This window comes from Pogona vitticeps, chromosome 4 (assembly GCF_051106095.1).
Source record: "Pogona vitticeps strain Pit_001003342236 chromosome 4, PviZW2.1, whole genome shotgun sequence".
Classification (NCBI taxonomy): Eukaryota; Metazoa; Chordata; class Lepidosauria; order Squamata; family Agamidae; genus Pogona; species Pogona vitticeps.
Genome location: NC_135786.1, coordinates 76694015 through 76719377, shown reverse-complemented (window position 1 = coordinate 76719377; position 25363 = coordinate 76694015). Strand labels below are relative to the sequence as shown.

The following is a 25363-nucleotide window of genomic DNA, read 5'->3' as shown; positions in this document are numbered from 1 at the left end:
CAAGGGGCTATAACGATAGCATTGGTTTTGTCTTGTTGTAAACGAACAACAACTTTGTGGAGGAGAAGGAATGGCAGAAAAAGGTAGGTAGGAGTCTTGGGCCAACAGCTGACAAATGTGTCTCCCTGGGAATGTTTTCCTATTCCTGCTTGGGAGCAATACAGTTGGCATTTCCAGTTCGCTTGGGAGGCAGAGATTGAGAGTCGGTGTGCCCCATTTCGGGCATAGTCCACGGAGCTCCTCCAACCTGCATGCCCCACCCAGGGTGTTCGGTGGCACTTACTCATGAGTAGACCCATGCCTCCTGTGGCGCTTACCCATGAGTAGACCTGTGCATTTTTTTAGCCCTTACTCATGAGTAAACCTGCACCTTTGGCAGCCCTTATTCATGAGTAATCCCATACCTTCGGCCCCACCCCACCCTCACCAACACCCTCCTACCTTAATCACTGCTACTGAGGTCTTCTGGCCTCAGAGCCACGTATGTAGAAATGGAGAGTGCCTGCCCTTTGCAAAGATGGCGGCTGCAGCTTCCCTACCCTAAATGAAGCTGCAGCCACCATCTTTGCAAAGGGCAGGCACTCTCCATTTCTACATACGTGGCTCCAAGGCCAGAAGACCTCAGCAGCGGTAATGGAGATTAAGATTATGGTGGCAGGGGACCCACACAGTGCCTTCTGAGGCCTCCAGAGGCATAGGAAGGCAGCGATAGCAGCAGCGAGACCCCCAGGAGGCTTCGGACCGGAAAGGTGCTACTTTTTACTTTTTTAAAAATGGTCTGGTGGGTTTGTTCTGGGGGGTATGTTTCTATGTTGCTTTGTTTTTTGGTGAGGGTTTTTTTTTTTTTTGCAGTTCCAGCGTGAGACTTGCACTATTTATTTATTTAATTGCCCACCCCTGATACAGAGGAATATTTTTCCCTGTTTTCCTCTTCTAAAAATTATGTGTGTCTTATAGTCAGGTGCGTCTTATGGAGCGAAAAATACGATATATGGGTGGGGAGGGGCATATTCTAATGTGTTCATTGCTACCACAGAAGCTCTAGAATCTTCAAATGAGGCTCTGTGCAGGCACAAATCACCCAGGGTGTGATCCACAGAGGCCACGAAGAAGAACTAGCTTGTACCTCTGTGCTTTATTTTTGTTCAGCCATTCAATAATAGGCACAGAACAAAGAGGAAAATGTTTGCATTTCCAACATTCAACTCCAAGTATTGCCAGCAATTCCAAAAGAACAGTGAGAAAATCTCTGCTGTTAGACACTTTAGCTGAAACAGCTCTTACAGAGAGGTGAACAAATTACACAGAACAGCTTCCAATATCAACAGGATACTATCCTTACACACACACACACCCTTTCAAGAACAAAAATGAAACTACCCTTATGCACTTTATCTCAACAATATCTTACATATGAATAGCAATTATAACTTTCTCCTATTTTATCCTAGGGTGCTTTGCTCAGCATGCTCACCAAAGAATAAGTTCTATTGAACTCAATCAAGCAGACTTCTGAGCACAGGCTATTAAATCTAAGTAGAAGTCATTAAAACATACAAAATAAAAGGTTTTAGAATGAAAGCAACACTATGTCTGAGTATGCTTAATACAGCATGTTCAATGTAAAGACTAAGAAAATGGATGATGAAATGGATGATGGAAAAAGATGAAACTTTTAATTGGGCCAAACCATTTCAGGGTCAAGCTATCTCAAACTACATGAGATACTCAGCTTGCACATGGAAAAAGTGCTCCCTCTAGTAGTAGTATTTTGCATTTCAGTCTGTTTTGTTCTGTGATTGGTCACTAGAAGGTAAACATTGACTTAATTCACAAATCTGATTGCCCAAGTTCTTATCTCCAAAATGGACACCTTTTAGGATGGAAAGAAAATTATAATCCCAGGGAAATAAACATTTTGACGTCTTGTCTTATCCCCAGACTATTGTTTAGAAAAAAAGAAGGAAAAAATTTTGAACCAGACCTGTGTTATGTTCTTCCCTGGGAGAAAATGCAGATAAAATAACCAACAGGTTAGAAAACTGTGCTTCTGCACAGTTTCATATAGATAACTGATTTGTCGAGAATTATTGCCAGTACTGTAGATAGATGTCAGTACCTAGAATTAGCACATTTATTGTTTTCTGTTCCATACCACAGCCCCCTAAAATTCTGCAGACTTATCAGTCTTTCAAGTACTACAGAAATATTCCTCCCAGTCAAGAATGAGGAACTGGGCCTTCTCGGCAGTGGCCCCTCGCCTTTGGAACAACTTGCCAGTAGAAATCCGCCTGGCTCCCTCTCTGGGTGTTTTCAGGAACAAACTTAAAACCTGGCTATTCCGGCAGGCTTTCCCTCCTGCCATATCTTAATTTCTTATACTTTTGCCATCTTGGATTTATAATATATGCTTATTGGTTTTATTGTTTTTAAATTTGTAAACTGCCCAGAGTATATCTTTGGTCTAGATGGGCGGGATAGAAATCTAATAAATAAATACATACTAAAATAAGATCCTTCCTGTTTTATCTGTTCAAACCACACTGCTAGCATTTTGACCACTCAAAATGGCCACTTCCCCCAGCATGAGATTTATAGGAGTGCAACCAAATAAAGCAAAATTAAACCAAAAATGGACACCACCTCACACTAAACTATGCTGACTGGAATATTTTGTGAATCAAAATAATAATAATTTTTTTTTGCAGTCTCTCTATTTTATCAATAGACCAAATATGAATTCAAAAAATACCAGACACAAAGTCTGATTTAAGGATTCTCAACTCTTCTTATCAGGAAAGCTGAAAGCAGTACCACCAGGAGGCCAGACTCATTGGTGAGTCTATACCTCTAGCAGTCACCCATGTCAGAATGTTGAAACTGAGATGGAAGGCCATGATCTGAACAAGATCGTGTTTGGGAATTAACAGCCACACCAGCAGAAGAGAATTGATAGCTCCAACAGTGATGTGAGTGAAGACAGAAGTAACAGAAGGGGACACTGGTGGAGGAGGTTTCATAGACAACAACAGTGACACCCGAGCTGTTAGTATATGCAAAAGAGGACAACAGCAAACCATATCTGTATTTTTATCATTCAAAAGCCACATGATAAGACAATTCAAAATAAGAAAAGTAAAACAAGAGGTAATGCTATCAATAATGAACCCAGTGAAGAGAAACTTAAAAAACACCTAGCTGCTGATATACACAGAGACAAAATGAAAGCATTATGCTGCATGACACATATAACTGGAACAAGGAATGTGAGAGGTATTTCTGAGGAAACAGAAAATTCAGAAGAATTCTAATAATGAGACAAGATGTGGCACAAAAGTTAGGGGCTATAATGTGAAGTTGAGTAATATCAATCAGACTTCGCGGAAAGCCTATCAAAAGCATTATACCGTAATTTAGGTCTGTGCTACAAATATATATGATGAAGGAATTGCAAGCTTTTATACAAGTGTCTAAGAAGAAATTCATTGCAACGCAAAACAGGATGTGATGATAACCCCAGATGACTGGAATACAAATGTAGGAAGTAAAGCAGAACAAAACATTGTTGACAAATTCACCCAGGAGAAAGATATGAAAAAGGAAAGTGACTAGCAGAATCCTTTGGGGTCAAAATTTTGTTTAATACTAACATAAGCTTCAGCCAAGCTAACAGATAACTGAACACATGTACATCACCAGACACTTAGTACAGCAATCAATCAGACTACAATGGTGTCTCGCAAGACAATTGCTTCACATGACGACGAATTCGCTTTACGATGAGGTTTTCGGAGCAATCTTGCACTTCGTTTAACGATGTTTCCTATGGGTGATTTTCGCTTTACGATGTTAGGGACCATGCCTCGCAAGACGGTTAAATTTTAGGTCCCTGTTTTTCGCTTTACGATGTTTTTGACAGCTTGGTCTTGCTTCACTATACAAGTCTTTTAATGGTCTCTGTTTCGTTAGACGCCTGTCTTCGCTTGGGAACCGTGTTTTGCTTAATGATGTTTCCTATGGCAATTTTTGCTTTACGATGACAATCCGTTCCCATTGGAACAGATTATCAGGTTTTCAATGCATTTCAATGGGAAAACGTGTTTCGCAAGACGATGTTTTCGCTTAACATCGATTTTCATGGAATGAATTAACATAGTCTTGTGATGCACCACTGTATATAGCTGGAAGCAGAAGACAGAAAAGATGTATTCTTTCTGGAAAAACAAAGCCAAGGAGGACTGAGGTACAAATAATGAAATGTTAATATCAAAAATCAGAGTAAATCTAAAGAATATTAACACTACACAGACTGAGTCTATCAGAATCCTAGCAAGAATATACCAACGGATATGGGAAATAAAAGACTAGTCCACAGACTGGCACAGTTTAATTCCAATCCCAAAGGAAAGAGATGCAAAAAATTGCAGGAACTATATGACTATAGCATTCATTCAATGCAGCAAAGTAATGCTCAAGATTTTATAAAGAAGGCCTTTACCATATGTGGAGCAAGAAATGCCAGAAGTTCAACTTGGATTCAGAAAAGAAAAAGGCCCTAGAGATCATTTTGTAAATATATGTTGGCTACTACATTTGGAAAGAACAAAAGAATTTCAAAAGAAAGTCTTTATAGAGTACTGTGCTTCATAGAGTACTGTGAAACCTTTACTTGTGTGGATCACAAAAAGCTGCTACGGTTTATCTGTTTGTTTAACCTGCAAGCAGAACACATCCCATAAAAAGGTGATTAGATTCAGAAGAAGATGGAATGAGAATTGGTAGAAGAAACACAGTAATTTAAGACATGCAAATGATACCAAATCACTGGCAGAAAAAAGCAACAACTTCAAACAACTATTGAGAAAACTGAAAGGAGAAAGTATAAAAGCAATTGAACAAAAAGATAACAAAAGCCTTGAGTTCAGGAGAATTACACAACTTTAATGCTGCCAATGAACAAATCAAAGCTATTAAAGATGTTCCATACCTTCGTTCAATCATCAATCAAAGCGGAGACTGCAGCAAAGAAATCAGAAACTTGAAAGGGCAGTTATTAAGGAACTTAAAAGAGATCAATAAGTAGAAATATGTCACTGGAGACCAATGCCAAGACGATTCATACTATAGTATTCAGATTACTATGTACATATGTGAAAGCAGAACAATGACAAAACCCAAAACAGAAATAAAAAGAAACCCAATTCATTTTAAATGTGATGTTTGAGAGGAACTTTATGGATACCACAAACTGCTATAAAGCCAAATAAGTGGGTTTGAAATCTTATCAAGCCTGAATGTTCACTAGAAACCAAAGTGATTAAATTGAGGCTGTCATACTTAGGACGACATCATGAGAAAAGAAGACTTGCTGAAAAAGACAATAATGCCAGAGAAAGTGGAAGGCAGTAGGAAAACAGTAAGATTCGATAAAGGAACCCATGACCTTTAATTTGCAAGACTATGCATGGTTTTTAATGATGGAACCTTTGGAGGCAATTAATTCAAAAAGTGCCATAAATTGAAGGCAACTTGATGGCATTTAACAACAATGCTTCTCTAGAGAAGTGTGAACTGCTCTTTTAAAAAAGGGGTATTCCATCTGCTCAGTATATTCATATCTATCTGCAACACTGAAGTAAATGCTGGAGTATATACTGCCAGATATATACAGAGATGTAAGCATTTATTTGAGAAGTGGGAAAATGATAACTGAATAGAATTAGAATCTAAGATGACTATTAGGTCTTTCTCTAGGCAAGAGTTATACACACGGACTTAATAAGTCCCATCTCAATTTTAGCTTCATGTAGGTTAGTGTGCTAATGTTCAGCTGCAACTAAAAGATTCTGGTCAACACTGACATTGATTCTGGACAGCTGTGGGCTATCATATATTGTACATTTCTGTAATACATACTAGTATTACAAGCTAGGTAAAAGTGTAGTGTGTACAAGGCAGCATCACTATTTGTACTATAGTGAACAAACCAAACACCTTTTCTTTTTTTAATTTTAGAAGATCAGTGTGTCTCCTAGAAGGCTTCTGGACTCCTGGGGCTTTCTCACCCCTGCTTTAAGGTCCTTTTTAGAGATTGTATCATGAGTGAATCCACCTTCAATCTAACTGGGCTGTCAGGTAAACGGCCATCTAGTTGTGTTACCAGCAATGTGCTCTATGAGAATCTCTCCTTATTTAAGCATTTATGTGTTTCTAATGTTAGGAACCCCTTCACAGATTGCTGCCTTGTTGTGACGAAGGGGCTTCAGTAATTCAAAGAAGCTATGGGCTATGCTGTGCAGGGACACCCAAGACAGAAAGGTCATAGTGGAGAAGGCTTTCACGGCCGGAATCTAATGGTTGTTGTGGGTATTTCGGGCTCTTTGGCCGTGTTCCGAAGGTTGTTCTTCCTAACATTTTGCCAGTCTCAGTGGCTGACATCTTCAGAGGACAGAGCTGTTCTCTGAAGATGCTGGCCACAGAGACTAGCGAAATGTTAGGAAGAACAACCTTCAAAACACGGCCAAAGAGCCCGAAAAACCCACAACAATCATAGCGGAGAGTTCTGTCTAAAAGCGATCCACCTCGAGCAAGAACTGGCAAGCCACTCCAGTATCTTTACCAAGAAAACCCCATGAACAGAAACAAAAGCCTAAAAGATATGACATTGGAAGATGAGCCCCTCAGGTCGGAAGGTGTCCAACATGCTACTGAGGAAGAGCAGAGGACAAGTACAAGTAGCTCCAGAGCTAATGAAGTGGTTGGGCCAAAGCCAAAAGGATGCTCAACTGCAGACGTGCCTGGAAGTGAAAGGAAAATCCGATGCTGCAAACGAAAATACTGCATAGGAAACTGGAATGTAAGATCTATCAACCTTGGTAAACTGGATGTGGTCAAACAGGATATGGCAAGAATAAACATTGACATCCTGGGCATCAGTGAACTAAAATGGATGGTAATGGGTGAATTCAATTCAGACTATTATCATATCTACTACTGTGGGCAAGAATCCTGTAGAAGAAATGGAGTAGCCCTCATAGTCAACAAAAGAGTGGGAAAAGCTGTACTGAGATGCATTCTCAAAAATGATAGAATGATTTCAATATGAATCCAAGGCAGACCTTTCAACATGAATTTGACCCAACTCCTGGAGGCAGTGGAAGAGAGGAGGGCCTGGCATGCTCTGGTCCATGGGGTCACGAAGAGTTAGACATGACAACGACTAAGCAACAACAAAATGCTAAGACAATACCTTTTTATTTTGTCACATCTTTTAAAATCTTGGCAACTTGGACCCGAGTTTATTTTGGTCTTTCCTCTCTGTGTTTGTGCATATGTGTGTATATATGTGTGTATATATATATGTGTGTGTATATGTGTGCGTATTCACTATTTATTTTATTTCATTAAGATGTCACTTTATTTTTTATTGTTTTAAGCACTTCTTATTCCATTTATTTATTTTGTTAGCTGTCTTGTACGCAGTAATGCTGAAGGTAGATATTTCATAAATAAAATAAAGTCAGTGAAAGGCTTTCTACCAATGAAGGGAAGTTTCACATTAGAAATCTAAATTGTTAGGAGTTTAATAGGACACAACAAGCTTTACATACGATAAGCCTCCACCCATCACATTTGTTCTAGTGTGTGTTTGTTCACAGAATTACTTTATTTGCAAATATTAGTACTATACATTATTTGGTAAAGCAAGAAACTCCATCATTTGTATACCTACAGAGTTCAGCATTCACTAGACTTGGAACTAAAGGAAAGAATATCAAAATACAATATCATTCTAATCAACAGTCAAGCATTTGTGTCAGACCTATCAAAAAAGAAAGACAAAAACATAGAATTTCTCACTTTTAAAAGATATATACAACCATATATAGATTTTAATGATAGTTATTTACTTGTGAAAGGAGAAAGCCACAAAACTAGTATAATTTACATACTTTACAATCTCCTTTCTTATAATATATACATTTGTCAAAAGGAAAAGTAGAAGCATTTCAGTTTACATGGCATTGCCATAAAAGTAGCTGCAAACCTGCATAAGTATACCACTAAGTAATTGTCCCAAAGTAGATAGAAACACTTCCATCTAAACAACTGCAGTTATGAAAACATTCTAAGATATAGTTTAAATATGATGTTCAGTCAAGCCCCTTGCCCTAAGAGACAATGCAACAAAAGTGGGCCAATGCTGGGCATGTGTGAGGCTGAAACTGTACTAAAGACGGCCTGGCAGGGCTACCAACACACAAGAATGCAGCTCAAGAAACAGATACCATTCCCTTCAATATCTCTAAGTGCTGTTGCCACTACTACACTGCCACCATGTCCCACCTCAGCCTCCGCAGCTGTTTTTACTAATATGGTGAACAGCATATGTTGCTAACAGCAAAGTGACTGCCGACACAGCTATTTTCTGTTCTTGGACATCCATGCGCCACTCTCAGAAAGGGGTCATTTCTCAAAGTGATGCATTTTTAGAGATTTCCTGGAGGTAGCTATGTTTGCCCATAACGCCAAAAAAAAAAAAAAAAAAAAAGACATGGAGTTTAGCAGCATTGTAAAAACTAATATGTTTTATTTGGCATAAACTTTTATGGGACGTGGTGGCACTGCAGGTTAAACCGCAGAAGCCTCTGTGCTGCAAAGGTCAGAAGACCTGCAGTCATAAGATCGAATCCACGCGACGGAGTGAGCCCCCGTCGCTTGTCCCAGCTCCCGCCAACCTAGCAGTTCAAAAGCATGCAAAATGCAAAAACGCAAGTAGATAAATAGGTACCACTATGGTGGGAAGGTAACGGCGTTCTGTATAGTTGTGCTGGCCACGTGACCATGGAAGATTGTCTTCGGACAAACGTTAGCTCTATGGGTTGGAAACAGAGATGAGCACCGCCACCTAGAGTCGGACACGACTGGACAAATTCTCAAGGGGAACCTTTTCCTTTACTCTTTATAGACTACAGACGGTTCCATGATATGCACAGAACACAGCCTTGGTTAGGATATTTATTCACATGCTGGAAGGATATTGAGAGAAGTGAAATGCAAAAGATACAAACATCGATAATTACCAAAGATTAACAATGATACTTTAGCAAACAGTAGTTCTACGGTGACACAGACAACTAAACAGAACTCAGCAAATTAAGACATGCATAGCGATCAAATTACTTTGTCCTATACACATTACAGGAAATCAAGTTGAATCATAGTCCAGAAGGACCAGATAAGCAAAACATACAGTGAAAATTGCATAACAGCGGCCATTAGTAAACAGTGTGAAATATGACCACAAAGAGTACTTCTGCCAATACAACTTTGCCACAAAAATGGCCATTCCATGTGGAGTAGTTTAACCCAAATATGACTATAAAGTCACTCTATAAATTAAGCCACGCAGGCTTGGCTTTGAAAATGATTCAGAAAGTTCATCTGATGCAACAGTGAAACAGACTGAGATTGCCAGATATCATTTGGTTTGAAGCATCTGCACTTTCAACTTTTATTTCCTTGCTCAATTCAAAGTGCTGGTTTTAACAATAAATTCTCAAAGCTCCCATTATTTCAGTGAATGCTTCTTCCCACAGGACGTCCCCAGTCACTGAAGCACTAAGGTTTAGGCTCTCTGTCTTCCAAGGTTGGCTATAGCTGGCAAACAGCCAAAAAGATGCTGTACAGGGAACACTGGGCCACTGCTGCCAATGGGGAGTGCACTAATAATTCTAGATGAAGCGGTATAATACTGCAGGCAGGTTATATTAGGCAGCCTCTCTCAAAAATAAGGTGTTCTGATTTTTCTGACCGATAGAGGTTTCTTTTACTGACCTCTTTATCCATATAGTCTCCAATAAACTCTGTATACTGTCTCTAATAATGTCTCTACATCCAATCACAGAAGAAATTAACCCCACGCATCTGCAGCACTTAATCTTCTAAAATCTTTGTACAGAGCTGAATGTCCGAAACTGAACTGTAGTGTTAACTTCTAACCACAAGGAAGCAACAGCATCTTATGAGGGGTTGAGAATGAGCAATTCTCTGGATGATGTGGGACTACAGCTCTCATAATCTCTACCCACTGTCTCTGCTTGGCTAGGGCTGAAGTTGTTTCCCAATAACATAGAGAAGGCCACAAAGTCCCCATTTCTGTTCCATGACAGATGTCTTTCTTGCAATATAAAACATCCATGACTTGTAACAGAAAGCTGTCGGATAGTCCACTGGAGTACAATCTGTTATGAATACATTAGCTATAATTTGTTATCATGTAGTATAAGGTTTTCCTCTCCACATGGCTTTTTATTGGTCAAGATTCAAAACAGTTGTTCATTTTGTCACAAATAAACCCAAGAAAGATAAGGACTAAATACTCCTTTTTGAAAGTTCTTGCTTAGTGCAACAATGGGCTTTTTACCAATGCAAACATAAAACAGATATTTTAAATGAAATTTTCTATTTTGAAAAAACATGAAAACCTAAAAGAAGGTTGTTTCAGGAGTAATACACACACACACACACACACACACACACCCTCCACAGTTATTAGACATCAACAATGCATTAAATAAGCCTAGGTTAAACCCAAGTTATACAACATTCGAGGATTTTATTTTACATATGTTAACATTTGAACATTTGAGGCATACCCAGTGAAATATATACCAGCTTCTTGTCTAGGAAAGAGTGAAACCACAACAGAAAAAAATCCAAACAAAACTAAATTAGTAATCTTCTATTACTTAATAAACAAAATGACTTCCTACTTTTTTCAGAGATAATCACATCCAGACAAAAATCTACTGTAATCAAGCATTCAAAGGGCTGACAGACTCCTAAAAGGTCACTTTAAGTAATCTGGCTCCAAGATGCTTTGTAAGAGCAACATTTTGCCCTGTAGTCAAATGACAATTATGTCAAAATTTTAGCAGATCACCATTTTTTAAATCAGAGTGCAAGTTTCCAGAAATAATCCGTTAATGAAAAAGATTGTCAACAACAGGACAAACTAAGAATATTCACTAGTTGGAAAGGTAATTTTCAGAAGTCGCATTTAGCAAACCCATTATGTGCTTCAAAAGGCATAATGTGAATAAGAGTTATACAAACAATATCAGCATGCATAACCTTGCAATTGCAGAATGTATTGTGAATGAATTATGGGTTTGCTCTTTTTTAAAAAAAGTATAGAAAGCAAAGACACATCCACTGCTTTGAAGAGGTATGAATATAAAATCATCTTACCATGTATGTGCCACAGTAAAACGTCGCCGTTGACGGATGCTTTTATTCACCAGTAACTTTCTGAAAAAGCATGGAGAGTTCCTTGGGGAACTGCGGGGGGAAATTTTTGGAGAGGTGGGTCTGTTCCCCGGCACTCTGGGAAGCTCAAGTTCCAAATGCATTTGTTCTTTGAAAGTCTTTATGTAAACCTCTGTCTCCGGAGCAGCAAGTTCCTTCGCAGAATCTTTTGCTGTCATAGCTCAGATATTAGGTTAGCCTTTCACCATTCAGAAAATACAACAATAGCACGACCCAGAGACATTGCTGGAGATTCAAATGCTGATAAATCAACAAGCTGTGTGGCGGTCATTCGACGAGTTTTAGGTCTGAATGAGAAGGCTGCCTAAAGCAAACACCAGCAGCATCGAAGCATAGATAAAGTCAATCCTGTCAAAAAGAGCTTTTTTCGGTCCTGGCTTCCCCTCTGAAAATGCGCCAAAGTGCGTTCTGTGTCAGTAGCCTCCTTGTGGATGTGGTTTGTCTGCAAGCTACATGGTGTGACACTCGCTGGATTCATTCAGCTGCACATACCAGCTCATGAAAAATTCATAAGGACTCCCCATCCGTCCTTTCCCACATAATGTTGGGAAGATTAAAGGACCTGACCAGGAGGCGCCGATGTGTTTTTCTTCTTCTCGATTACTGAAAAAACGACAGTTTCCCTTTTCCATTATGAGAGCTCGTGGATCATAGTTAATTGAAACCCAGCGTGTTTTATTTAAAAAGGGTTTCATTCAGAATAATCAGCTCACAGCCCACACAATGCTTGCTCCACCTACAACATGCTTATTGGTTCTGTGTGTCCATGTTCTGGCAAATGGACACTTAGTTAGCCCTTATTCTCTACATGATGGCTAATGTCTCACTATGTTAAATTGGCAGCTTCAAAACATACACATGCCAAGAGACAGTTATGATTTCAAGCAAAGGCAGGGCTAGGACTGAACACAGTAGAATATTATGAAATAAAGGTATAAAGTCAAAGGCTCTGCTACGAGTACGTAACAGATTAAAGCATTTCCCACCGTTACCATAATGGAAAAAGGAGCAACTCATTAGTAACACCTCCACAATACTGTTTACTAAAAAGCTTTAGGAACATACGGGGAAGCAGCAGTAAATGCTACTGCTAAGTTAAAAAAAAAAGAGAGAGAGAGAGAGAGAGAGAGAGAAAAGCTAAACTCCATGTACACTTTTGCATTATGATGAAATAAAGCTTGGTCAAGCTTGGGGTCCCAGATATGAAACAGAATTAAATAATTATCAGAAATTTTAAAAATCACTTTGACGTTTTATTATATGAGAAGTGCAAAAAGGTGACAAGCAAGGTCCCCTGTAAGCTGGGTGTGTCTGCACGCTCATGCGTGCCTCTGCTTCCCTCCCCACAGCTGTCTTCCCCCTCCGCGCAGCAATTGCCTTAGGCTCTGGACATGGCGGAATCCTGCGCATGGGAGGGTGGAGTCGCGCATGCACACAGGAGCAAAGTTGCACAAGAGAGAGAGAGAGGTGGAGCCCCACCCAGCGGAGCTGGAAGTTAGAGGATACATTGGTGACTAGTGAATGCTTAGCTCATTCTGTGTCTTATATGCCATCACCTTGGACTCAACTTATAGCAACCCTTATAGGAAAGGGAGATGTTTAAGGCTGGTTTTACCAATTCCACATCCCCAATGAGTTTCTATGGCTGAATGGGGATTCAAACCCAGGTCTCCTGAGTCCCATTCCATCATTCTGTTTACACCACACTGCAACTGTATCAAGTTCATTTTATTACTTCTTGAATCTGGTATTTCTGCTGAAACATGAACTCATGTCATCCTTTCGCTTTACACTCTGAGGCATGTTCACCAAAACTGACTTTTGATTCAAGTAGCCAACATATTGTTTACACATTACAGAAACCCGTCATTTCTAATTAGTATGTTATAATATTAGAATTTAAATATATTCCTACTCTGTTTTTCAGCCTTAACCAGCTCCTGAAGCTGTTTACAGGAAATTAAAATCACAACAAAAGAAACTAGTTAAAATGCTAGGAGTTGATGGGAGACATATGGCAGAATCGGGAAGGGAGTGTAATCCTTCTCATTTTCTTCAGGGTTTTGTTGTTATTTTCTTCAGGTTTCTCTTGCCATTTCCAAAATCTGCTTAGTTAATTTATTTCTTTTTGTGAATATTTTGATTTACATAACATGAATAAAATATGCAATTAATATTTCAATGACTGCAAGGAGAAGGTTCTCCCCCACCCACCCCACTTCACTGTATCTGAGATGTCAGTCTTTCAACCTTACCATCCAGCTACTGTTAGCTACCAACTGCTCCGTTTTTTTTAACGTATTATGCAATTCCAAAGGCCACTTTTTCAGAAGCAGAATCCAACAGAAACAGATTCAGCAATATAAATCAAAATATGCAACTGTAAGGATCTTCAGCTTTCAAATGCTGTTAGGACTGTAATTCCCACCATGTCTGACCCTTGCATGTGTTGGAAACTGGGATCCAGTTCAATAGATGGAGGGGCCCTAGTTCTCCACATCTGACTCAACTGTTACTCCAGTGCTCCCATCACAACCCACTCCAGCTCTGGGTTCTGCAGCAGCCCTCTTTCGAAACATCTTCCCACCCAGAAACACCTCCAGATTACTGCTAACAGCACATACATCATGATATTCACCAGCCTCAGATGTTTTTAGCCCTTCATCACCTTTGCATGTTTTGTTTCAAATCTGTGTGTAATTTTGATAAATACTTAGTTGTGCTAACCAGACAAAATACACTGTATCCCAAAAGAAAAGAAAATACGGAAAAAGTAAAATGAAATAAAGATAAAACAAGCAGGTTTCATTGTTTGATGAAAGTATATCCAGCATTAATGCAGGAATTCAGATTTAAGAGTTGCCAGTGGAGCCACTCACCTGCTTTCCAGAGGCACCATGGGAAGTGCAATCTACTGCTAAAATGGTTGATTGTAATTAAAGGTGCTAGATCTCAGACAATTTTCATACTTAAACAAATCAGTCATTTTCTAAAAAGCTGAGTCTGTTATTAGAGGACACAAGAGAACATTAACAGATTTCTATTACAACAGAGTGTTTAACATGTAAACTATTTTGGAAGAAGAAAAAGCATTTTCATTAGTGGAACAAGAATCACTTCAAGCCCAGTGGTGGTGGAACCTTTGGTCCTCCAGATACTTGGGACTCTAATATTCACAGTCCCTTACATCTAGTCCATACTAGATGAGGGTGGTGGGAGCTGCAGGCTGAAAAATCTGTTGTAGACCATTAGAAATAAAATGTGTTGCACTGTGGGTCAATAAGCAAAACATCTACATTCCTTCTGCCTCTATTTATTGGATACAAATAACTGATATTTCTAAATATAACTGACCAAATAATAGAATTGTTTTAGTACAGGAGAGTTCTTGGGGTGCAAACACTCGCACATGCATACAAACAGAGCCCAGCCCTTAGAATAGTTGCAGCATTCCAAGATCTACCAAGATCTACCCATGTCACTCGTGTGAGCCAGGAGGTGAGGCTGAGGAGCCTAACGCCGAGGGAGGCCCGCAAGGAGAAAACAAGAAATTGGGCCTTCTCGGCGGTGGCTCCTCGCCTCTGGAACAATCTGCCTCCTGCGATTCGCGGGGCTCCCTCGCTGGGTATCTTCAAGAACCAATTGAAGACATGGATGTTTCGGCAGGCCTTCCCACCAGACAATTTTTGACGTTCCTCTCCTTCCCCTCTCCATTGGTTTTCTATCTTTGTAATGGTTTTTATTATTTATGCTGTGTTATATATGTTTACTTTTATTATTCTCTGTTTGTTAGCCGCCTAGAGTGGTCCTGAGTTGACTAGATAGGCGGGATATAAATAAAATAAATAATAATAATAATGTCCAGGAATGGGTATGTGCAGCCATCAGGCCTCTAGACGTTGTCTGTCCCTGTTGTTGTTGATTTATCACAGAAAATGCTTAATTATCAGAGATAATGGTGTAATGTAATATTCAGAGAGATAAAACAATTTAAATTTCCCTCTTTTGAAAGATATTTAACCTAAGAGTTAGTAAGCTGGAGCCATAGTTAATCATTTTTAGAGAAGTCCCACTGTGATCAATGCAACAATTTAGTCATATAACCAAGTTAAGTCCATTGATTTCAGTCTAATTATGACTATGACTGGATACAACTCATTGCTGCCAACCAATTATGAAATCCTGCACTATAAAAGCTATATTACAAGATTATGTACAGCAAAAGCTTCAAAAGCAAAAACAAGGATTTTCAAAAAGGGTTAATAGTCTATAAACTATTGCATCTATAAGGTACTATAGAAATGTACGCCAACATACACGCTTCAATTCACATGTAGCACAATCAGAAAGTATTCTGTTCTCACCAGGCTTCTAATCTCTCCTTTAAGTGAAATAATCAATGTAATCTCATCTCAGGGATGTGTCTCAATTTAGCAGCAAGCACCTAATTCTCAATTTCCTTCTGGTGCTTCTCCACATCTTTCACGGTTTTTAGTTCCTTCAGCCTTTCAGATTATGTTAAAGCTATTTTATTCACAGATCACTGTTGTTGTTTGTTTTATTTTTAGAACTGGGCAATAACACTTGGATTGAGAAAAGCAGAGATAGTTGTATACTGCCTGAAATCCTAATAGGGCAATGTTCAATATATAAACATTTTATGTACATAGAAATAGTGCTTTGTCTGTCTGTTTCATAATATTTTTGGGAGGTAAGGCACAAATTTTGTGGGGCAATCATTTTTGTTATTTTGATTATGTTGTGTTTTGGGGGGAAATAATTAGACTTACAACTCATCTGTTCATACTATTCAACACAAAACCTATACAGTAAAGTCTTATTCATATTAATAAAAATTATGTGATATTAAGCTAATCCTGATTTATGGCAACCTTTTCTAGAGTTTTTTTTCCAGGTAGAAAGTACTCAGGAGTCGTTTACCGATCCTTTTTTTTCTAGGGTTCCTTTGGGACCGTGCTTCTTGCCCAAAGCGACAACAAGCTGGCTCTTCTTCCGGGAGGCACAATAGGGAATCGAATTCCCAACCTCTGGCTCCACAGCCAGGTATCCAGCCCACAGAGCTATAGTATAATACCCTGATTTTATTCATTCACAGGCACTCATCCATGGATATTTTCACAATAAAACTGAAGCAGCCTTTTCTTGTTCTGGGACTAGAATAGAAGTGTAAATGACTCTGTTCCAGACAGGATATTTGTTCTGCAAAATGTAGCTGATTTTGCCCTAGAGTTCCCTCCCTCCCTCCCTCCCTCCCACCACCACCATCCAGAATATGTTGCCTCTTGTCCTGGTCTGTATTGGGAACTCACTGAACTGCTGGATAGCTCAGTAATTCCAGAGTTTGGGACTTCAGTTCCTCACCATGTCTCTTTGAGAAGGGCTGGACTCAGTGATCCATAGGGCCCCTTCCAACTCTGCAGTTCCAAGATGATGATGACAACAACAACGATTCCTTTACATTTTTGCCCCTCCCCAAACCTTTGGCTTTTTTGGTTCCACCCTGACATACTTCCCTGCCCAGTCTAAAGTTGATGTTTCCCCATTTTTAAAAGAAAGCATGTTAAGAAAAGCTAAATGAAACATCAGAAGTGGCAGCAGTGTGAGAGTAGTGAAACAGGAGAGGGAGGCACAGGGGCTTTTGTGGAAAGGTTTAGAACCAGATGAAAGTAGCAAGGAAGCTAGGCGTCTATAATCTGGTTGTGTGCCGTAGTGGAGAAAGAAGCAAAGCCAAATGGAAAAGAAAGCAACCAGACAAAGGAGGTGCTAAAAACACTGGTAGTGAATTTAGCAAGGAAGGATAAGCACAAGTGTCCACAGAAGAAATTGAGTGACAGCACGCAAACTGCAGTGTGACTGTTTAATATACCATTTAAAAGCTGTTTAAAACCCTCTAAAATAGTTTGTTCAAACATGCTCAAACTATCCCTTGCTGTAAGAGAGACAGAAGCAGAAAACACTAACTGTCCTCATCAGTAGACAAATCCCAGTAATTACTGGTTATGTCTGAAACAGAGGAAGAAAAAAATACCAGTAATTAGAAGCACAAATGCCTTTCTTGAGTGGAAGCAGGAAAATCGCACCTTATTTGGCATCTACTTACTTTGTCGTAGGGAAACTCGGGGAACAGAAATTTTTAAAATTTTTAAATGAAATGATTGGAATCAAACCTCTCAGGCTAATGCTGGATTTAAAGTTAGCTATCTATTGGATTTCAGAGTACTGCAAATGTTGTAAAATTGGCAGTTCTAGAGTATTAAAATAAGGAAATATATTTAGACAAGGGTTTTTTGGGGGGGTTTTTTGCAAAATAAAAACTTTTAAGGGGATTAAGAAATGTCACATTTTTGCAGATGAATGCCAAAATGGAATGAAAAACAATTTTGTGTAGAAACATACAAAAACTGCATATACAGGAACATACAACATTTCTTCACTTCTACTGGTGAGGATTTTGCTACTGAAAACTTTTCCTCTCTCTCTCTCTCTCCCCGTTTTCAATATAACAGAACAGTTTCAATTTGCTTGTTTACTTTTGTTTCTTATGAATCATTACCAACAAAACGTCTATGCTTTCTTTATCTCCCCTACGTTTGACATCTATCAGTAAACAGAATAATTCAGAGTACCCATCTAAAAGTTTGCCTAGGACCTAACAACTTGCTTACTACAAAGCAGCAGCAGCTGCCTGTCTTTATCAGCTTTTGAGAGGCAGCCAAAAACTAAAATCAGACAACATCAGGCAACACCTTAAACACCCTTTATTTATTAATATTAGATTTCCACTCAGATTAAGCATGAGTACAACCGTATTTGCCTGTCTTTATCAGCTTTTGAGAGGCAGCCAGAAACTAAAATTAGACAACATCAGGCAACACCCTAGACACCTTTTATTTATTAATATTAGATTTCCATTCAGATTAAGCACGAGTACAACCGTATTTGATTCAGATGGAAAAAAGAAACAGAATTGAGTACCATCAGTCTACTCTTTTCAAAGAGACAGCTGTGTCTGTTGGATTTTTTTAAAAGCATTTTTAGGGTAGTACTTGAAACATTAACAAATTGATTGTGGTGTTGGCTTTCATGGACTTTTATGTATTTCCCTTTTGCTGAAAGGCTTTTTACCTGTCCCTTAAGTGAGACTGAGCCTACACAGCACATATTCTTCACTTGCCTGCATTATGAGGTGGCCCATGAGGAGACCATCCCTCCACTGATCAAAACAATTCTTGACCATTCAAAAAGCAACATACTTGAATTTCTTTTTTCTGATATAGACCCCAAGATTGCTTACCAAGTAGACAGCTTTTGAATGGCTATACACAGGTCTCAGAAATGTTATGGTAACTAGACACTAGATTTTAAATTGTCTTTTAACGCCAAATATGTTTACGAAGAATCTGGAATTTTGGAAATTTGTAAAGGTTTGGTTTTCTCCCCTGTACGATTGGTCTAAGAACTAACAATAAACTGACTGTCTGACAGGCTGACTCTTACTCATCAAATGCACAAACAGTTGACAGGGTTCTGCAATACATATGGTTGAAGGATGAGTGTTGTAAATAGTTAGAGCAGAAAGAATTGAAATGCAGAAATTTGAGGCAATCAATGTTCAACTGATTTTGACAAATCTTGAACCCAATTCGTCCAAATCATTTTGGACCCATTCAGTACAGTAAAACAAAGCCAGACAGTTCCTCTCCAAAAAGATGCGAAGTTACATTGTACAGGGTAAATAATACAAGAGTGAGAGGGGGCTTGGATCACTGGTAGTTTTAGCTTCCAATCTGGGGGAAGAATGTCATCAGCACTCTCCAAACAGTGATTTGAGGAAAGCTAGGGTTACGTTAATGTCTCCTTTCTTGTTCTCTTGCTATATGTGTTAATAGCAAGAATACATTTGATTCTGGCCAGGATTCCCACCATCCCTATCTACTTCATGGGTGTCTGACATCAGCTTCTAACAAAAACACTGTAGCTTATGCTTCTCCTTCCTTCATTCTGTCAGTACACAGACATCTAAAATGGCACTTCGTCTTGATGACCCACGAGCCACAAATTGCCCCCCAGTGGTCTGATGAACCATGAATTAATTTGTTGGTTTGTCAGGTCATTTTTTTATATACAGCCCCTGGGGCTATCTAAAATCGATAAAATAAAAAGACCCAGCCCACACAGCCTTTGCAAAGGCAGCAGGACTGTGTGATGGCTTGGGTCCTGCTTTCCTCCTCTTCCTATGCCCCCATGGGGGCCCATGGGGAAGAGGAAGAGGAGGGAAGGGATCAAAGTGATTTGCAAAGGCAATGGGGCTGCAGGATGGCTTGTGTCCCAGTTTCCTTACTGAAAAGATAGCGGGGCTGGGGGATCCCTTCGATCCCTTTCTTCCTACGCCCCTGCAGGGAAGTAGGCAGAGGAGGAAAGTGGGAACCAAGCTATCCCCCAGCTCTGGGGGCGGGATTCTGTTTGGGCAGCCTTTAGCAAGCTGCCCAAAGGGAAAATCCCTCTCTACTTATGCTCCCAAGGAACAGCTGATTAGGGTTATATTTGTCTCTTGACTACAAAATACAAAGCAACAAATATCTGACAAATCAGAGATATTTGCTGAATATCCTGATTCATTTTTATATTCATCTCCATGTCTAGATGAAACCTTTCACTACTCATCCAAGTAGCTTCTTTAGTCTGAGGCTAGTTCTGCGCACCTTTTCTAACCCATTCCCAATCCAGGTTCATAGTCTCTTTACATTTGTTCTCTCTCTCTCTCTCTCTCTCTCAGTTTCTGTGTTGTTTTGATAATTTCATTAAGCAGCAATACTTTACTTATTGAATTATTGCAACCTCATATATCACCTTCAAGAGGTTTTGGCTGGAAGGAACGATTGTGGACTGTGGTGACTGTCAATCAATCCAGTAGCAGCCAATTGTTCCCTTTCTGCCTCAGAACTCTGAAGAAACGCACACCTCTCTCCTCAGGTCTTCTTTTCCCACTCTTTCTAGTCAGACATTCTGAAGCCAGTTAATGTTATGTAGTTAGTTAGAGTCAGCTATGCAGCCATGTAGTCAGTCATGTATAGTGGACCCTCAACTTATGAAGGTCCCTACTTAACAGAACTTTCGAGGTACGAAAAGCTCCGGCTGAAAAATTTTAGTTCGACTTGCGGCCGGAGCTTCGACCTATGAAAGGCTAGGGGAAAGGGTGGGCAATTCAAAGCCGCCCCCACTACCCTCTTGTCTCCTGTCCCCGGTGCCTTCTGCCTCCTGTGGACAGGACCGGGGACAGGAGACAAGAGGGCAGCGGGTGCAGCTTTTGAAGCCCTGAAAGCTGAAAGTTGGCAGTGGGCGCGGAGTGGCTTTTGGCTTGCCGGGCTCCCGGCAAGCCAAAAGCCGCCTCGACCTCTGCACCTGCTGCCAGCTTACAGGCCTTCGAAAGCTGCACTCTTGTCTCCTGTGCCCTCTGCCTCCTGTCCCCACGGGGACGGGTGGCAGAGGGCAGCGGGGACAGAAGGCAATGGGCAGTGGGTGCAGCTTTGGAAGCCCGGGATTTTTTTTCTTTGGCTGAAATGGATTAAATGGTTTTCAATGCATTCCTATGGGAAATGGACCCTCGACCTACGGACTTTTCGACCTGTGGCTACTGTTCCAAAACGGATTAATTCTGTAAGTCAAGGGTCCACTATAGTTATGTAGCTATGAAATCAGTTAACCTCTTTTCGTGCAACCAGACTTAAATTTTCTACAGAACACTGTTTTCATCTATGAAGAACTGTGAGCAAGTGGAACACTTCAGTCTTTTCCCTTACCAGTGCCTCTGAATGTGTTATTGAGAGAGTAAGTGCCAATTGAGGATAATTAACCAAATAAAGGGGTGGTCTACTGTGTGGAGACTTGAAGCTAATCCTGCTCTGTAGATCCATGAACTTTTTGCACTGCATAGGTGGAGGTTTTTAAGTCACTAGAGTTCCTTACTTTGCCAATAGTTTACAGGTTCCCCATCTGAACTAGTTTTCTAGCTTGAGTTTAATTTTGATTTCAGACTATGTTGTTTCAAGTTTAGTTAGTTCTGTCTTTATTGTTGTTTTTACTTCTTCTATGATCTGTCTGTCTGTTCCCTCTGTCATTTCTCAAACAGCACATATATGTCTCAGAGACTCTTACAGTGCAGGAAAGCCACACATATATTAACAAATTTAATATCAAAGCAAATTTTAAAGGTAAGTAGCACAAGCCTCCATGGATATATATGAGGCCTATCTGTCTGAAACTAGACAGGTTTAAAACCATAATTTCATGCACTTATATGGGGGAAAATGTCATTTTAAAGGTAGCTAGCACCAAGATATTTTGATGGATTGGCCAGAAATATAAGAGGTGCAACTCCTCAGACAAAACTCCCATATATATTCAGATTGAAGATATTGCTTTAGAGCCTAAGATTAACTTTGCTTTCGTTTACAAAGATTCTCGGTCATCCAGGTGAGGTTATCTGGAAGGTGAGTCATGGCAACTGGACTTCTTTCTTACTAGGTTGAAACATTTCTACTCATCGAAATAGCTTCTTCAGACTGAAGTCCAGTTGCCATGACTCAGGTTCCAGACTTGATTTTGTCTGTGTGTATGTATATTGGGATGCACCTGTTCTGAACCTTGGAAGCAAGTTTAAGTATATAAACAGGTATAACTGTTTATAATGAATCTTAAAAATTCTAATTTCCATTCATTTGGAAATCACCATGAAGAAATACAAGCCTTACCTAAGATTCTCAACAGTAAATCAACTCTCTATTATACTTTGTAAATCAAAGTATCACAGTATAATGGCAGAGCACAGCACATTTTTTTAAAAAGATGGATTGTTGTGCATTACTGCTTTATTAGGATTTTTAGTACTACAGTGGTACCTCGCTTGATGAGAATAATCCGTTCCAGCAAAATTGCTGCAGAACAAAATTGTCCTCAAGCGAAAGCAAAAATCCCATTGAAATGCATTGAAAACAGGTTCAATGCGTTCCAATGGGCGAAAGACCTCAGCATCCAGTGAAGATCCTCCATAGGGCGGCCATTTTCCGGTGCCTGTAATGCGAGGAATCTGTCCTAAAACACAGCAGGGAGCCATTTTGCACAGTGGGTGGCCATTCTGAAGGCCCGACAATCAGCTGTAAAGATCGTCGTTAAGCAAAAAATAGGTTCCCGAAGCAGGGACCCGATCGTCATAAAGCGGTTTTCCCTATTAAAACATCGTTTTGCGATCGCAAAACGATCACAAAAACTTCATCGTAAAGCGATTTCCTTGTCTAATGAGGTAATCGTCAAGCGGGGCACCACTGTATTTGTGTTTTCTATTTTCGCATTTTCCATTTCTAGGAGTGGCTTTTTTAAAAAACCCACACATTTGAATACTAATTGTCCTTAGCTCTAATATTGTCTTTCAATGACATAAGATGCCTCTTTATCCATTATTCTCAGCTTTAAATATTATCTTTTAATGATCTTAACCACCATTGTATACTAATAGTTTTCAACTTCAAATATTATCTTTCAGTGTTGTAAGCCATCTTGGGTCCTTTTCAAGGAGAAAGTCAGGATAAAAATATTTAAAATAAATAAATAAAATGAATAAACATTGGTGCATTTTGCATGCCATGCTGATAAAGGATGGGAGGTTCGGTTTATTCTTTCTTTACAATACTGATGGCAGAGTAATTGGGTGTTCTCCTGGAAGGCGGATTCCATGAAGGCTCGTTGTTTGGATGAAATTAGTTATAAGACTCCTCTCTCTGTCACGTAGGTCACTGTACCATCTAAAATGGATTAGCAACAATGATTCAACCAAAGGAAAGAAAACTTCATAGAGCAGATGTTATAACTCTGTGACACAATGTACTTTACAAGCCAAAAGATAATACTAGCCTGTCAGCTTGTATGTTAAAAAGGGTGATTTCAAACAAATTACAGACAAAATGGCACTAGCTTCTCCACTCCCACACACAAAAAACAAAATGAGAAATTGGGGAAATTCCATTCAACAGATGTTTCAGGTTTAACAGAAGGAATTGTTTGCAGTCAATACCATGATACACTATATGACTGGAACACAAACTGGAAGGAATAAGCTCTATATTTCAGTCGTCATGGGGCATTCAAGACATATCCTCTCTCCAGTCCTAATACTGTATTTCCCATCATCTTTTGAGGGTGGTGCAAGGAAAACATTGTAAAGTCTAATTTAACACAGTATTAACATACTACTGTTAAATGTAAAATGTCAACCAAAAAACACATTAGCAATGGCCAGATTCCCCAATCTCCTCAAAAGTAATATTTCTGCCATAATAGGTGAATGTAATTCCTTAGGAATAAAGCATGCCCATTTGTTTCATTTTCAGTCAAGCAGTTAAAACATTAACCCATGCTGTTGAAAAGAATACAATTATTAATGTTGCTTTGACATGATGTTTCCAAGCTCTGCCTCTGTCTCTATAACAATAATGCAGTAGCCTAATTCCCAAGGTTATTGTAAAGACTGTTTTTTGGGGGGTAGGCTAAGAACTTTACACAGATCATTACTACTATCTTACACCATCTTTTTGGAACACACAATATATATGTTTTGATCCTGAAGTAAAATATTTGCAACACCTCTTTGTTCACTAGATTTCTTCTGTGCATTGTGTAGAAAGAAACCTGCCAGCTGTGATAGCCAAAATTACATTTTAGCTGCTGCTTACTTTCTCTAGCCCAGCAGAGCCAAATGCAATTAAGGACAAAACGAATCAGATTCTGTTCATTCTCAAGCAACATGAAAAAAATTACCTTGCATTTCAGTCAGTTATTTTTTTTCAAGACTAGGATAATAAGAAAGTATCCTAGGTACTGTGGTTAAAAATGGCATACAGGATTTTTATTGCTGGTGGAAATATGATCCAAGAGGAATATGACCAAAATTTCAAGGTCCATGTTACTTGTGACTATTTTGCAGTTAGAAAAACAGGAATCCAGACACAGGAGATACAACACAAATCTCTGTATCCATCAGATTAAGCTAGCACTCCTGAAGGCAGCCCATCTAGGAGAAGGAAAACTCCGATTTCAAACCTCCACTGCCTTGTGGCTATATCCATTGATGGAAAAGGGTTCAGGAATTAACCTCAAGGCAAAATCTGGAGCCGGAGTCCCGGAGGCAGTTCATGCCATTCTGGGAACTCCTGTGACGTCGCTGGAACCAGTTGTATTGGCTCTTGCCTTTCCATTGAACTATTTCAGTGATGTGGAGAGGGGGGATTTGCAGCTTGGGTAACAGCCTATCATCCATATTATTTTACCCAGGCTTCATGCTCTGGACACTCCAGCTTCACATACAGCATCAAAATAACACAGGAAGTAGCAGTTACCGGTTATAAGTCTTTGCTTGATTGGCGTACAGCATCATGGCAGGGGCTACTTCTGATGGTGGGAGACGTCATTGCACCTCACTAGGTAGCTACCTCCTGTCTTAAGCTGGGCAACCCTCAGCCAATAAGATGCTGCTTTGCCACAGTCTGTTAATCTCACGGGGTGCATGGGGGTTTAGGGTGAAAGCCGACAAGAAGTTCAATAACCCTGCACCATGCAACAGTCATAAGAAAACTTCTGCCCTGAAGTTGGGCACCTGGAATGTTTGGACAATGACCCCTGGCTTTTCTGACGACCTGCAGGAAATAGATGATGTGCGCAAGACAGCTGTTATTGACATGGAACTGAGTAGACTGCAGATGGACGTTGTTGCCCTGCAAGAGATGAAATTGCCAGACATGAGATCTATCAAAGAAAAAAATTTCTCATTCTTCTGGCAGGGAAAACCATTGAATCAGACCAGGGAATATGGTATTGGCTTTGTGGTCAGAAATACTCTGCTGAGACCCATTGTTCCACCTACTGTGGAAAGTGAAAAAATCCTGTCTCTGCAGCTCTACTCATCAGCGGGATCGGTCACACTTATTAGTGCATATCCACCAACACTGTCATCTAAACAGAT

At 39.7% G+C, this 25363-nt stretch overlaps 1 protein-coding gene across 6 annotated transcripts in view; it reads right to left on the bottom strand.

Moving 5' to 3' along the window:
* Nucleotides 1-25363, bottom strand: part of PDE4B (phosphodiesterase 4B) — a 316990-nt gene that overhangs the window by 206640 nt on the left and 84987 nt on the right. The window contains exon 1 of one of the 6 annotated variants that reach the window (XM_078392961.1): nucleotides 11254-20408. The exons of 4 other annotated variants lie outside the window; for them this stretch is intronic. In XM_078392961.1, the coding sequence (XP_078249087.1) occupies nucleotides 11254-11489 (236 nt within the window). In that variant the 5' untranslated portion in view covers nucleotides 11490-20408. Of the gene's footprint in view, nucleotides 1-11253; nucleotides 20409-25363 lie in introns of those variants that run through there. One more of the 6 variants, XM_072997780.2, reaches the window with a different exon arrangement.